Genomic DNA, 15,464 nt, shown 5'->3' with positions numbered 1-15,464 from the left:
AAAAGGAAGAAACGGATTATGTTCTATCTTATGAGAATAATGATCGTTGTGCGACCATTGCCTTTTCGCAATCAGGTCATCAGCTTTAAAAGAAATGAATACGCTCCTCAGATTGCACGACAACGTTCTCTCAGTATGATTTACCTTACCTCTCCTTTCCTCTAGCTTCCCCCTTCACATTTTTCATGTATGATTCCTCTTATCATAACTTTATTTCTCTAACCACATTTGCCATGCTCTTCGTTCTCTTTTCAACTGCCCCATCTTATCTCCCTCCATTCGACTCTTGCTTTACCATTTACGTTTGCTTTACTATATGATAGTTTGCTTTACTATATGATCCCCCATTTGCTCTTTTCCTTCTCTAATCTACTCCCCCATCCTTCATAATATGTACAGCAATGTTCCAGATAAATGTGAAAGAAATATGCACAATATTTGTAAAGAAAGATGTTTTTTTTTATTTCTTTGTGAAACTTTTTATTTGTTGCATTTCTCTGGTTAAAATGACACCAAACACGATATCATTTCAAACATATTTGCTTGTTCGATTAACGAATTCATTAGGACTACGATTATCCCAACCGATGATACCTGAATTTTTTATTAGAATACTTTATCGAAATATCTACGTGCTCCCCACGTGAACGGTTTAAAAATCAGTCAAAATTTAATCATGACTGTTCTTTCACCTGAGCAGTCATACCCCACTGATTAGTATGAATAATCGGAGGTTCCACTGTATCGTGAATTAATATGACCCAAATTGTGTCATGTTTGGTGTCATTCCAATTAGAAAAATATCATAAACATGTTGGTAACAATTTCATAAAGAAATAATTAAAAATATAAAAGTTTTGTCAGTTTCTCACTTTCCTCTTTCCAATGTACCACTGGATCTCGATGGTGCTGCATTGTTCCCTTCAGCTTTAACAAAAAAAGATTAAAAAAAATGTGCAAACTGAATTTCTACCTCAAGTCACAAAAGAATATCTAGGAAATAAGAATGTAAAATTTTACCCTCTTTAAATTGTAATCGAAGCCATTTTTGTACGCGGCAAAAATAGCAAGAATTTGTCGTGCAAATAACAAAGGTGTGCGGATACCCGAGATTTCGAGTTCGGGTCAAACTTGGAAAAAGTCAGGCGAGCTCGGACGGGTACCCGCATCATATGAATGCTCGGGCAGCCCGACTCGAATACATCGTTGGCTGTTGTGAATAGTACGTTGTCATATAGAGGATGTCTCACCTAACTCGAGCATCTAAAATATCTCGCTTGTTTTTTATGATAGAAAAAAATGTCAGAGGAAAACATTAGTTGGTTCAGAGAGGTAAATATTATGATAGGGAAAAAAATTTGTTCAAGGTAATTTTTTTGAGATTTCAAGGTCATCGAAGTTTTCTTAAATGGAATGATATACTTGTATTATCGCTATATGATAGCTGAGATCAAGACAAATCCAACGACCTGTAATATTATGACCTTCACGTGACCTTGAGTACGAAAAATTCATAAAAGTAGGACACTTGATGTAAATAGTGTAATAACGATGACGTGATCCCCCAGGGTTTCAAGAAATGTTCTTGAATCTTGACTAATGACTGTAAACATGCTTACAATAAATTGTAAACACTGATACAAACTCTTCTCCTTTCGGTGACTCTAATCAGTCCGTTTAAGAAATTCATCGGGATTTATTCGATTGTGAAAGATAACGATACTTCTCTGAAACGATGGTGTACAGTGATGCAGAAAAGATAGAAATGATTTTTCATTTCAGAGCTTCACAGCCGGTCCTCTCGCGTTGTCCTCATTTTCGGACAACCCGACATTTTCGGGTTGTCCGAGCATTCATATGATACGGGTACCTGCACGAGTCCGCCCAACATTTCAAAAACCCTAGCCGAGAACTCGGGTACCCGTAGTTTCACGAACCCACACACCTGTAGCAAATAGCAATTATTGTTTCAGATTTAACACTAAATATGATTGTTTTACATTGCTTATAAAAGTAACAAGAATGTATTTAGACTTTTATCATAATACATTTCAACCCCTTACACTCGCGATGAAATTTCTGAACAGAGTCTCGTAAATATGTATGTTATTAATTTCCTTTGAATCGAAATAAAATTCTATTTGTTGTTCTTAATGTACAGCCATTGGACAACATACAGGGTGTTTCGTAAATGGTGGACAAAAGTTTGGGAATGGATTCCTAATGCTTAGAGAAGAAAAAAATGTTATATCAAACTAGCTCCGGAAAAGATTAGTTTCTGAGTTATTTAAGTTTTTGTGTCACAATTCTCATCACAGGCCCCTGTAAAGGCATCAACAATGTTTTTGAAGTAATCATCGGTCTATGGTTACCTTATCTAGGTGTATTATTCTTGTTTACAATTTATGCTATATTTGGGAGGGTGTTCGGAGCTCAATGAGACGACGAGCTCAGGTTTGTATTGAGACAGGAGGTGGACATATTGAGCATGGGCCCAGACTCCGTAAATTCGCAATAAGGTAGAATGACCACGTTACCGACAAAATTAGGCGAAAAATGGTTTCACGTGCCTCAACTTTTCGTCCTTTTCGACTTTTTTGTCTTTTCTAAGCATTAAAAACCTATTCCTAAAGTTTTACCCACCATTTACGAAACATCCTGTATAAAGAACACAAAATGGATATAAATTTTCATCTTCTTCTAGAAAATTATGAACTAACAAAGAAGTTCTAATCACTGCAACTCTAAAATAAATCGTAATGCAAGGGGTTGACGGCCCCGGTAATTGTAATATTAAAAATAAGTGTACCGATAAGTCTTACAGTTCTTCATCTTTATTTCACTCGAGAGATTTCTTCGATTTTATGGAACATTTATGGTTGTTGAATCAGCAATGAACAACGTGTTAACACGAACCGGAAAGTCTGTCACGCTGACTAAAGACGACAGAACATTTCCGTGAAGAGCAGCGCATGCAAATAAATCGCTTCTTGCCTTCGACTGGTATTTGCATACGTAATTATAAGAAGAATGTCAAGTTGTCGGCACCCACTCACGTACTTTCTCGTGTCGCGGCGCGTCCCATTAGGAAGCTATTGTTGAATCTCCGGTGTTTATTACTTGAGAACTTAACGACTTTCGTTTAACGGAAAACGTGTCCCAGTTTCGCCGAACAATCGAATTCGTTAACACTAAAACTACTGAGCACTAAAAGTTACTGCCTTGCATTGTTTTATAATTAGACTGCGGATTTTATACAATTATAACATAATTTAACATGTTCAAGTTAAAACAGTAGAAGGATTCAAAGAGTTTAAGGATGTCCTCATATTGTTTTCAACATATTCAAATCATTTACAGTGAATTCTATAATGTCGCCAAGGCAGGATTGATAAATTTCGCGGAATTATCTCCACTACCGCGGAATATACTCCGTGAGGGGTCAAAAAGCTCGAGAGACCTCAGTCACCGAGGAGTGTAACGTAATACGGGTCAGGTATATCGGCTTGAGACCAGGAGACCACTACTGATCCAATAACAAGACTTCTTTATGTTTCCTTATTTTTTTATGGGACTTTCATCAACATATTCGTGGCAGTTTTCTAATGAAAGTGATACCAAATATGATATCATTCCGAAGATATTTACTTGTGTGATGAACGATGAAAGTTACATCCCATTACAATTATATTAACGGGAAATTAGTGTAAATATGATCCGAATGGTACCATGTTTGGTATCATTTTCATTAGAAAAATGCTACAGATATATTGGTAGATTAAGGCTGCCTTTTATGCAGAACGTACGCTAAGTGTTAGTAAAGCACTTACCAATGCTTGTTTTTTTTTTCATCTAATAAATATTTTGTTTTGCACAACTCTTTGTAAGCAACGACGTGACGTGTGAGTCAAGCTCATGGTGTTACCCGCCGATAGTGTGTTAATAATAAAAAAGTTGAATTTTTTATTTAAAGGCCTGAGCTCACACTGATCTTTAAACTGTGCCGGCAGCCGCGACTCTCCGCATCTCTTTCTTTCCCATACGCTGTCCTTCTTTGCATCCGAAACTTTCATCATTCATGACACAAATAAATATTATTGGAATGATATTATATTTGGTATCATTTTCATTAGAAAAATACCACGAATAAGTTGATGAAAGTCCCATAAAAGAATAATGAAGAATAAAGAAGATTTCTTATTGGATTAGTAGTGGTCTTCTGGTGTCACACCGTTATACCCCACCCATGTTATGTTTACACACCTCAGCGTCCGAGGCCACTCGAGCTTCGCTGTCCTTTTCTACGTTCGGTACTGCATCAAAGAATAGTAGAACCTCGTGGACGGCATTTTTCGCTGTGGCTTTGACATATAGAGTATAGGACGAATATGTTTACACTCCTCGGCGGCGAGCATGGCTGTCCTTTTTTACGTTCGGCGCAGATTAATGAATAGGGACACCTGGACGATAACCGACATCAAAACCCGTGTTGTTGACATATATCGACAATTTACTGTATTTAGCTCTAGTATGTACCTTGTAATTGATGCACAAATATTTTATTTTACATACAAATCTGCAGCCTACTTATGATATTAACACATGGACTGCTACGTTCATTTTATGCGTTTCATCTATTTTATCCATTGAAGCGATCAGCGTTATTAATTATAATTGCTAATGACTTGATAATGAAGTTTTCATGTTAGACGATAATGTAATTAATTTCAGAATTGATAAATTGATATTCAGACAAATTGATTTAATGGCAATTAATTAGGTACTTCCATAGCACTGCGCGGGTTAACAAGATTTAATTTGTTATGCGTTTTCAAGCATGGTCTGTTTCAATATAAAAGCGGCACAAGAGAGGATACGAAAATTTTATTACATTCATATAAAATCAACATACAGTGGATCCAAACAGTATCTGAACACTAAATTTCCCGGTCTCAAGGAATTGTCGATGTTTAAATAGCGAGCACTTCATTAAAACAAATAGTACAATAATAAACCAGGTGTCATTTTAAAGGTTCCGACTTCTACTTTTAATAGTCCTCGTTCATGTTTGCCTAAGACAATTTTTCACGACGTGACAGATGGAAAACTCAAGACACGATTTCTCTCGAAAATACTACCAATTAAAACATTGAAAAAAACATTGAAAAAAATTTGTAGTGAATGAATCTTCCGTAGGTTTGAAGATTGAAGTCTCCACTTTACAACGACACACAAAAACTTGATGTACGATTTTTTTTAATCGGTTTACTAAGGTTTAAACGGAAGGTGCATCCTTAAAGAGAAAAAAGACAAATTCAACGATATATGATAACGTATATTTATGTCGAGATTTGAAAAATTAAAAATTTTCAAATTTGATGCGCTTTTGGATTCCCATGATCCAATCGACCCCAAATTTTTTCCAGACCATTTTCCCAACAACTGTCATAATTCTGGAGGGGGGGGGGGGAGGGGGAGATCAAAAGAATCTTGTAAAATAATTTTCGTCAAGTATAGCTAAGGCCCAACCTTTTTTTCGATGAGGTAAACTCGTTACGGATACCCGGCCCCCTAGGGTCGCAATGCCAAGTATACCCACTAACTCCTCCCCGTCCGTCCCAAGGCTCCTGGGGGCAACCGTGTTCCGCACACGCATTTCAATACGGTGTGCCCCCGCCTAAGCATACCTCCCTGGGGTGGGGCTCCCATACCTACTCTATCCGAAGGCACCCCGCAACGGACGACGCGGTGCGTCCCCCCCCCCCCCTTCGGCCGGGATCGCGATTACGCTCCTGATCCCGTTCCGCAGCCTCCTTCCGTAGCATGACCTGCTCACAGAAGTAGGCGAACCCCCTCCACGCCCCCTCGCCGCCGGCTGCCGCAGCGACAACAGCCGGGAGCGAGAAGTCGTGGCCCACCGCGCGCCGCAGGGCACGGCGCTCAGCTAACAATAAGGCCCATCCTTTTTTCCGTGAGGAAATGCTCCCTGGGGGAAGCCGGGGTTATGTGGGACTATCTCCAAGGGGGGTACCCCCTGGGGACTACCCACTAAAACCTCACGCCCGCCTATGCTACAGGGGGAGGTGCCTGGATCAGGCGAGTATTCAACAGGACACCTCCCAGCTAACATCCTACCCCAGGGAGGGGGCGAGCCCCCTCCCATTACCTACGCTGTAAGACCCCGGGCGGAGGGACCCGTATGATGTCCCCATCCCTGGAGCCTTCGGATTGGGTTTCCCGAGCCCCAGCTCGGCCCACCCACAGCTCCCGGAGTCTTCGTGCCCCGCTCGGAGCCGGTCTCCCGAGGAAACCAACCCCGACCGAGGCAAGAAGACGCCGCCACCGGAAGGAAGGGCCGTCGGAGGCGCGATCCGGCACGCCCCGACCCTTCCTACCCAAGACCCCCCACGAATCCCCCTCCCCTAGGGGAGGGACGGACCGACACACCCCCTCACACCGAAAATATCCCAGGGGGTGTCGTCCCAACACGGGGGGAGCTATGTTCCCCCCGGGGGCCCGGGTCAGCTCGCATCCCGTGCCCCCGAATCCACCGCTCCCAATGGTGGGGGCACATCGGGACGCGGGGAGTCTCCCCGCGCTAACCCTACTCCGCCCCCTCTCCCGGGGCACCAATTGGCGCCGACCCCCTCGTGGGGGGCACACGTCGGCGCGGGGAACGTCCCCGCGCCCACACCCTCTTCGCGGAGCCCGGGTCCCGCTACCGAGCCCACTCGGCGGCCTCCTTCTCCGTCATAACGACTTCGCAGAAGGAGGCCATCGCCATCCACGACCTCTCGCTGCCGGTCATGTGGTCGACCACGGCCGCCAACAATAAGACCCACACTAGTGTACAGCCAACCTTACAGTGACATAAAGTACATCATAATGGCCTTACAGCACCTAATTTGGACCTCATTTTTCTACCATAAAATAGTGAAAAAAAAATCGTACATCAGTTTCTGTAGAGTTGTTTTTAAGAGGGGGCTTCAATTCTCAAATCTATGGAAGATTCATCCACGAAAAAGATTTTTTAATGTTTTTACAGAGGTTTCAATGTATTTTTTAGGAAAAATGGGTCTTCAGTTTCTCATCTGCTACATCACATAAAAGTATCTTAGAGGAAACTGAATAATGATGTGCGAAATTCGAATCTTCGAGCTTTAAAATGAGTCCAACTATATTGCTGTACGATTGTTTTTTACGAAATTACAACGAGTTAAATATCGTCAATTTCCCTGGAATCAGAAATTTTATGTGGAAATACTACATATTTGGATTCACTGTATATGTATGTAGTCACCTAAATATTGAGATATTTTGTTGTTCAAAATGAGATTTTCCAAAATTTTTTTCAGAGAATCCGCGATCGAAAGATAAGAAGTTAAGAGATTCTCGTTTTCGTTTGCAGAAAACACTAACGAGAAGGAGCAGATCACAGTGTACAGGACGCTGTTATCTACGTTGAGTCCTGTGCCGGCGACGACGTTGCAAAGGATTCTTGCTCACCTTCACTGCCTGAGTCAACAGAGTTCCAGGAACCTGATGACCGTCGAGAACCTTTCAGCGATCTGGGGTCCCACGTTGATGCACGCCGGAGAAAACAGAGCCGAGGAATGGAATCGTGCGGAGACCAGGGTGATCGGCGACCTGATTAAGCTGTATCCGAAGCTTTATCAATTAACCGCGGCCGATCTCGCAAAAGAGGCGAAAATTTTGGAGGTGCTCGAGAAGCATCACGTTTCGAACAATGGACCGCGTGGAGCACCGTCAGGCGATCTCAAGATGTGGATATATATTTTCTCAAAAGATCGAGAATGCGTCAATGTGACGGTAAGAGTCCCTTTTCATAATCCAATATCTAAGAAAATTATTAATTTCGAGTTCGTAATATAAAATTACACAGCTCAAAAACAATCACTGTTAATGCTCTTAAGTTTGTTCCCAATGTTATCCTGATTCTCTCATCTGCATGTAGGATATACCATTCATCTTGATCATCTCCAAATATTTATAATTGTTCCTATCTTCTGATGATAGAAAAAAAATTTCCAACATTTAACATTATACCTATCGGCGCCAGTCAAATGAGACCGGTGTCAAGTTTTTTATTTTAAATTTATTGAAATTATTCGGGGTATTCATACGTTGTTTCTTGATATTTATATAAAATTTTATTTTACTTAGCGTTTACTATACATTAATTAATTACAAATTAATTTAATGAATTCTATTGGTATATAAATGCATTGTTTAATCAATCTGTAAAAACGACATTACTTATGGGTACCCCTAATATAAAGGCGCATTTCATAAGAAATGGTTGAATAAATTTCTTAACGCAGCCATGTGTTATAATAAAAATAGCAAAACATCGACGTACATTCAATTTTGTCATTCTTATAAAGTAATACGTGTGGTCCACTTTTTGTGCTCGATAAGTTAATGTTACACGGGAATATTCGTGGTCTTCTTAAATAGAAGCATATACGTATATACATGTTATTATTTACCCCATATTATAATTAACAATAAAATGAATTCAACAACACGAAGAATACATAAATTTGTTGAAAGATGTAATTTTTGTTTAGAAATCTACAGACCATCGTGTACAGTACATTATTAACATTAGAACTATGGGGTCTCAAATTTTTTTATTTACGATTATTGAGATTTTGAAGATACATTTATGTGGAATTTATTCGATAAAATTTCTTTGTTTTTAAAATAGTCATTTTTAGTGTAATGTAGATGTAGTGTTAGATAAAATCACATGATGATTGTAAAAATTGTTAGCTTTTATTCGCACAGAGACGAATTTTTAAATGTATGTAAACTAAAACAGCATACACAATGATTAGAACAAGTTCCGCGGATGTAATTAGAACGTAATTATTTCCAGATCGGACCACAAAAGACTGCATTTGATATATGCGTGGAGCTGGCAGAGAAAACCAATTCACCGGCCCATGAACTTTGTTTGGAGGAGTATACGTTATCAGGTGCGCTGGAACGACCACTGCATCATACTGAACGTGTCCTTGAAACGGTGGCAAGGTGGGGATACTGGGAACCCGAGGACAGGAAGGACAACGTTCTCATTCTTAAAAGAGATCAACTCTACAAGGATATATTGCCCTTGGTAAACGTAATAGAACGTGTAGCTATAGCTACAGCCATAGAAATTGCACCTATATAAAAATATCAGTGTCCCTGAACCCTCGCATGCGAGATCACCCTGTAGAAAAAGCACATTAGGCACCATACTTTTCTACAAATGATATCTTTTGCTATACCCTTGAATCAAATACATATCACCTTCAATTACTATCACCAATTTAAAATAAGTGTATCTAACGTTCTATTTTTAGGCCTATAATTTATAATAAATTCTCACTACCATCACTATCATCAAAGGGATAAAATTTAAAATAAAAGTAGTTGTTTTTCCACTTTTAATTTTCAAGAAAATTATATTTGTCATGCTGAAAAACGATGCAATTTTATTTTTAGTAACTGCCGAGATCGTTTCCGAAGTGATAACTTTAAGAAATATATTTCATCTTTTAAACATAAGTTTCTAGCGATAAAAATATGTGCACCTTATTTTTTACCGACAACATTCCATAAAAATCAGAGACGGATAGTTGTTATACATTTATGGTATTTGAATTGTGAAGACATTTGCATTTTTACATTTGAATTTATTTTTGTATTTTTCAATCTACTTCGGTTTGCAGATCATACACTCATAGATTTGTGAAAGTGTATGTTAAAATTTCTTTCACACGGCCTGAATGCACAATAACGCATATATTAGGTAGGTTCAGGGTCGTTTAAGTCTGCGACTTTTTCATAGCAACCGGTTCGCGTGGATTAGAGCACATGAGTCAGAAGGGGAAAAGTAAATGCATATTTACTGGCTACAAAGACAGGATGTGGCTTAATTAGGCTTGCTTTACATGCTGCAACGTAAAAATGCATTCGTATTAATTCACAACTTTCAACAATGAAGTGTACAGATTATTATCTTTAGCATCGTTTTATGACACATATTTGTTATTTATAGTATTAATACCCACGTTTTTTATAAAATGTATGGAATCAAGTATAATTTTAGTTTTTGCTTATTAGATCATTGTCATTCTGACTTCAAAGAATATTTAGATTGAAAAATGTATTTGGCTCCCTTTTATTTGTTACAGATAAAACCACCACTTACACCGTCTGGTGAACTTAAATTTGCTAGCAGTAAGATGAAACACTTCAAAACCTACCTCTTTGAATTTACCCAAGGAAAACTTTGTTGTTACAAAGACAAGGTGTGTTCTACTAAGATGTACGAATGGAGGATAGAAGATATCATTTGGTACTTAGGTCACGAGCCTAAACGAAATCCACAAACTGGGTAAGTTTAATATTCCTTAATACATACACTGCAATGGCGGACACCAGTGATGGTCATCGAGTTTTCCGTTTATACAACTTTTCTTCAGTTTTCGACGCGATGGTCACAGGCAGGAGACAAGGCAATGAATATGTTATGTATCATATTTGTGTGCAGTTCAATACTATAATTTAATTGTGTTGAGGTGTGCTAGAACCTGAAAATGTCGGACCTGGTCGAGTAGGTATCGAGTCGAGACGAGTCGGGTACTCGAAAATTTCAAGATTCCTGATAATGTTCGAGAACCCTAATATACTCGACAATCGCGAATATTCTCGAGAATTTCGAATATGCTCGGAAATCCCCAATATTCTGGAAACCCAAAATTTTTGAGAACCCGCCCCGATCCCGAATAAAATTCTCGACCCGTCCCGACCCGACCTTTTCGAATTCTCGCACACCTCATTCTACAATACAAGACACACTTAACGACGAATGTGTTAGACTTTGTCAATTCTTGTCAAAATTGGAACGAGTATACTGTATATAACTACATATGCATGTATTTCTGTTACAGATGGTCCATTACATTTATTACAAAAAATGACAAACCGATGAGGTAATTAATGACACATTATATTGATAAATATTTATTTCTTCGCTACAATAATAAACGTTCGCATATTAAATGATATGTACTAATATTATACTTTAGGTGTAAAGAAACTCCATTTTTCGGATGTACGATAGCTGGAACATTAAAGGACGAGCAATATAAGTGGTTAGCAGCTATGATCTTTGGAGAGTATCAACTAAATCTGCGACCCCCTGCAGTTAACCTTATGGATCCGTAAATAATTAATATATTTTTTAAAATAATGTTCGTGCCACGGAAATTTATTATAGTTATACATTTTTATATTGTATATTATTTTGTCATTGTTTCATTGCCCAGGCTTGCCTTAACACGTGCACGATTTCTATATTTTTATATAGTACGTTATGTATATATATGTTAAGATAAATAAAAATATCATTACAAACACTTATTTATTAGAAACAAATGAATAAATATCTAAATTAAATTGTCGGCAAGCGAAAACCTCGTACATACAGTACATAATATCGTAACAATTTATATTGTGTAATGTATTTATGCATAGTGTATGAAAAGCAATTATTTAAAAAAAATTAAAGGAAAATGATTGAAAATGTTTCCGCGACGTAATTGTGAAGTATTCATATAATAAAAAAAAAATACATTGTGTTACTACAATTTTCTAGTATCATTTTATCAAAATATAATTTAAAAAGAAAAAGATATTAAATTGTAATGTACGCATATATTCATACTCATTTTAATCTAATTCATGTAGCTTTTATTCGGTCAGAAAGAAAGTTTACAGAATAATTTAACTACCCTTACTTTCTTTCGATATGTCAGGTTTCGTCATTTTTTCGATATGTCAGTTTCGTAATTTTTTCGACATGCTCTCGTCATCTTTTTTTTTTTAACTAATTGTCCCTATCATAAAATATCGTCCTTCACCTTTAATTTGAGGTGACCTAACGCAGACTTCAAAAATTCGAAAATTCCTATAGGAAGCCATTCTAGAACCATTTCGAAAAATTCAAAATGGTACAGCAGTGTTGGGAATTCCCCTAGCTGTATACTTGGTGCCACGTAAGAGGGAACCTGGAAAAGGACGAATTTGACTTTACTGCGTATATGCCACCAACAGGACTCGTTCATTGGCTAGTCCCCTACTCGCGCTCCTACGACCGCGCATCTCTTCTGCGTCGAAACGCTAGTTGTTGATAATACCAGCTGTAACAAATGGATAAATTAGGGAAAAGGTGTAAAGAAAAATTGTACTTTAATTTCATTTGTCCTCTAAAAATTTGTATCTTTTGCAGAGATCAATTCACAAAATGAATGCGAAAAAAATAAAAATTATATTAAAAAGTATACTTTTACGTTTACAGTAAATTACAATTATTCGAGCTACGTATCCTCAGCTCACATTCTAATTTTCCTTTAAAGATTCCTTGATAGATGTGTTGTTACTTAGAAATGGGATTTGCTGTAAAAGCACTACTTTTACAGAACAACCATTTGTAGTTGTGTAAAGCTTACTGACAAGGGAACATATACACTTGATACAAGCCGATTTTGATGAAACTTATGTAAGATATATAGTTCTTCGAAAAATATTTGACATGTGTTTTTTTTTTATCGGCAACCATCCAGTTTGAAGGAGTGAACTAGCCCTCAAAGTTGAGGGACAAAAACACATTTTTTGAGATATCTCAGAAACCAGAGGTAAAAAAAATGAATTTTTTTATATTGTATGTTTTCTAATGGAAAATGTAGGCGCGCAAGAAAATTTTAACAAAAATTTTTTGTTTAAACGATATATTAAAAATTTGACTTTTTTTGCAAGTTTCTCTTATTTATTGTTAGTTAATTTTAATGTCAACTCAGGTATGGAATCTTTAATCCAAAATAGGGGATACGTGTTTCAGGATTTTTTCTCTTCTTGCCATTTAACAATAATTATGCATAATGAAAGATAGTCATGCACCTGGCGCACAGTGTGGACAAGCGGGGCATATCTCACTACACATGTATATATAAACGATGTACGATAAATTCTTTTGGCAAAACTGCATATTAGGAGGAAATTGATATTATTAATCATTTCACAATCATTTTTATGCATAAATATTGTTAATTTTTTTTAATACAAAAATAGAGCGTACAAAGTACCCGCGTCGGCACATTTTTAAACTTTAACAACCATTTACAACTATTAGAAAGTACATAAAAATATATTTGAATATATGAATATGTAGAGGAGAGTTCCCTCTATCTCTTGACTGAAAGAACTTTCTCGCGTGTTTAGTTTTTGCGTAACACGTCATTTTGTATCAAAATCGGGCATTTTTACAAAAATCAAAATTTTTCGAAAACGTTGCGTGATGGAGCAATTCTGCTTTCAGATTTGGTTTTAGGACGACAAAGTGTATAAGAATCACCCAACAGGTATTGCAAAACTCGAAAAAAGTTTGATTTTGTTGGACAGTGTTATATGTCAATCATTTTTACGTATTCCTAATTTGTTTTAGTATACGTTTTATACCTATTGGAAAAATAATAAGAATGTAAAGATAGATCGAGAACGTTTGAAAGAACGTGAATTGGGATCACATTCAAAGTACCAAGATAGCACAGAGACGTCTTTTAGACGTCTTCTAAACGTCTTAGAGACGTCTTACAGACGTCATAGAGACGTCTTTTAGACTTCTTAGAGACGTTCATAAATTCTAATTAAATAATTTTAAATGAATAAAGCAATATTTTATTGTTATTGTTACTATTAAAATTAAAATTAAAATTAAAATTAAAATTAAAATTAAAATTAAAATTAAAATTAAAATTAAAATTAAAATTAAAATTAAAATTAAAATTAAAATTAAAATTAAAATTAAAATTAAACATTACAATTAAAATTAAACATTACAATTAAAATTAAACATTACAATTAAAATTAAACATTACAATTAAAATTAAACATTACAATTAAAATTAAACATTACAATTAAAATTAAACATTACAATTAAAATTAAACATTACAATTAAAATTAAACATTACAATTAAAATTAAACATTACAATTAAAATTAAACATTACAATTAAAATTAAACATTACAATTAAAATTAAACATTACAATTAAAATTAAACATTACAATTAAAATTAAACATTACAATTAAAATTAAACATTACAATTAAACATTACAATTAAACATTACAATTAAACATTACAATTAAACATTACAATTAAACATTAACCATTCAAATTAAAATTAAACATTAACCATTAAAATCAAAATTAAAATTAAACATTAACCATTAAAATTAAAATTAAAATTAAGCATTACAATTAAAACTATCGTAACAATGGATACCTAAATATTAATACAATGTTGTTAATAATTCTAAGATATTGTAGCGATCCTGCTCCTCGACGCGAGCTTCCCCTGCCCGCACACCAGAGTTGGGCAGTATCCGATGAAAAATTTATTTGAACGGCCTTCGGATACAAATTCTCTGTTCTTTTGTTTCTATTCGAAGTCGGATGAATCGCGAGAAGTTATTTGTATCTTTATTCGACGAGCGTCTGGTTTCGAGATTTGTATTCGACGTGCCTCCGGATGATTTTCTGGCTATGTTCAGGATTTATTCGGATGGTCGATTGCAACGCCCCCATTTATTCGACGGATTTATTTGTAGATACTCGGCGTCCGCCGACCATCCGAACGATTTTAGGCGTCGAATAAAAATTAATTTCAGAATGTATTCGAAGGCAGATGTCGCGGCGAAATTTATTCGTAACTTTTATTCGATATCCGAAGCTCGATGTGGCCAGACGATTTATTTGAGGATTTATTCGGGACGAGTATTTGGCAGAGATGAAAATGAAATGTATCTTTTATTCGAAATTGTATTCGATGTTCGGATGGCCGACTTTTTTATCCGACGTTGCCAAGCCATAATACGTACCACGGTACAGTGACTACCATTAATAATCGAACACTTTTTATCGTTTAAACTTTTAACGCTTGTTTACATAAATAAATTTTTATTATTTAAACAATTGTTTAAACAAATAAATTTTTGTTATTGAAACAAATGTTTACACCAGTACATTTTTACTAGTTAAACGCTAGCTAACACAAATAAATTTGTATTATTTAAACAATTGTTTAAACAAATAAATTTTTATTATTGAAACAAATGTTTGCACCAGTACATTTTTACTAGTTAAACGCTAGTTTACACAAATAAATTTTTATTATTTAAACAATCGTTTAAACAAATAAATTTTTATTGCAACAAATGTTTGCACCAATACATTTTTACTAGTTAAACGCTAGTTTTCACAATTAAATTTTTATTATTTAAACGATTGTTTAAACAAATAAATTTTTTTTATTAAAACAAATGTTTGAACCAGTACATTTGTATTATTGAAACAAATGATTAAACCAGTACATTTTTATTACTTAAAAT

General features: G+C 36.0%; 1 protein-coding gene across 5 annotated transcripts in view; it reads left to right on the top strand.

The window, feature by feature from the left end:
* Rhogap15b (RhoGAP_ARAP and RA_ARAPs domain-containing protein RhoGAP15B) overlaps positions 1-11,430 on the top strand; it is a 65,322-nt gene extending 53,892 nt beyond the window's left edge. For 4 of the 5 annotated variants that reach the window (XM_076791127.1, XM_076791128.1, XM_076791129.1 and 1 more), the window contains 5 exons: positions 7,409-7,830; positions 8,903-9,148; positions 10,206-10,408; positions 10,965-11,006; positions 11,103-11,430. In XM_076791127.1, the coding sequence (XP_076647242.1) occupies positions 7,409-7,830; positions 8,903-9,148; positions 10,206-10,408; positions 10,965-11,006; positions 11,103-11,241 (1,052 nt within the window). In that variant the 3' untranslated portion in view covers positions 11,242-11,430. The remainder of the gene's footprint in view (positions 1-7,408; positions 7,831-8,902; positions 9,149-10,205; positions 10,409-10,964; positions 11,007-11,102) is intronic. The other variant, XM_076791126.1, reaches the window with a different exon arrangement.
* The last annotated feature ends 4,034 nt before the right edge of the window (positions 11,431-15,464 follow it).

Source organism: Halictus rubicundus, chromosome 7 (assembly GCF_050948215.1).
Source record: "Halictus rubicundus isolate RS-2024b chromosome 7, iyHalRubi1_principal, whole genome shotgun sequence".
Lineage (NCBI taxonomy): Eukaryota > Metazoa > Arthropoda > Insecta > Hymenoptera > Halictidae > Halictus > Halictus rubicundus.
This window is presented reverse-complemented; position numbering and strand designations above follow the sequence as displayed.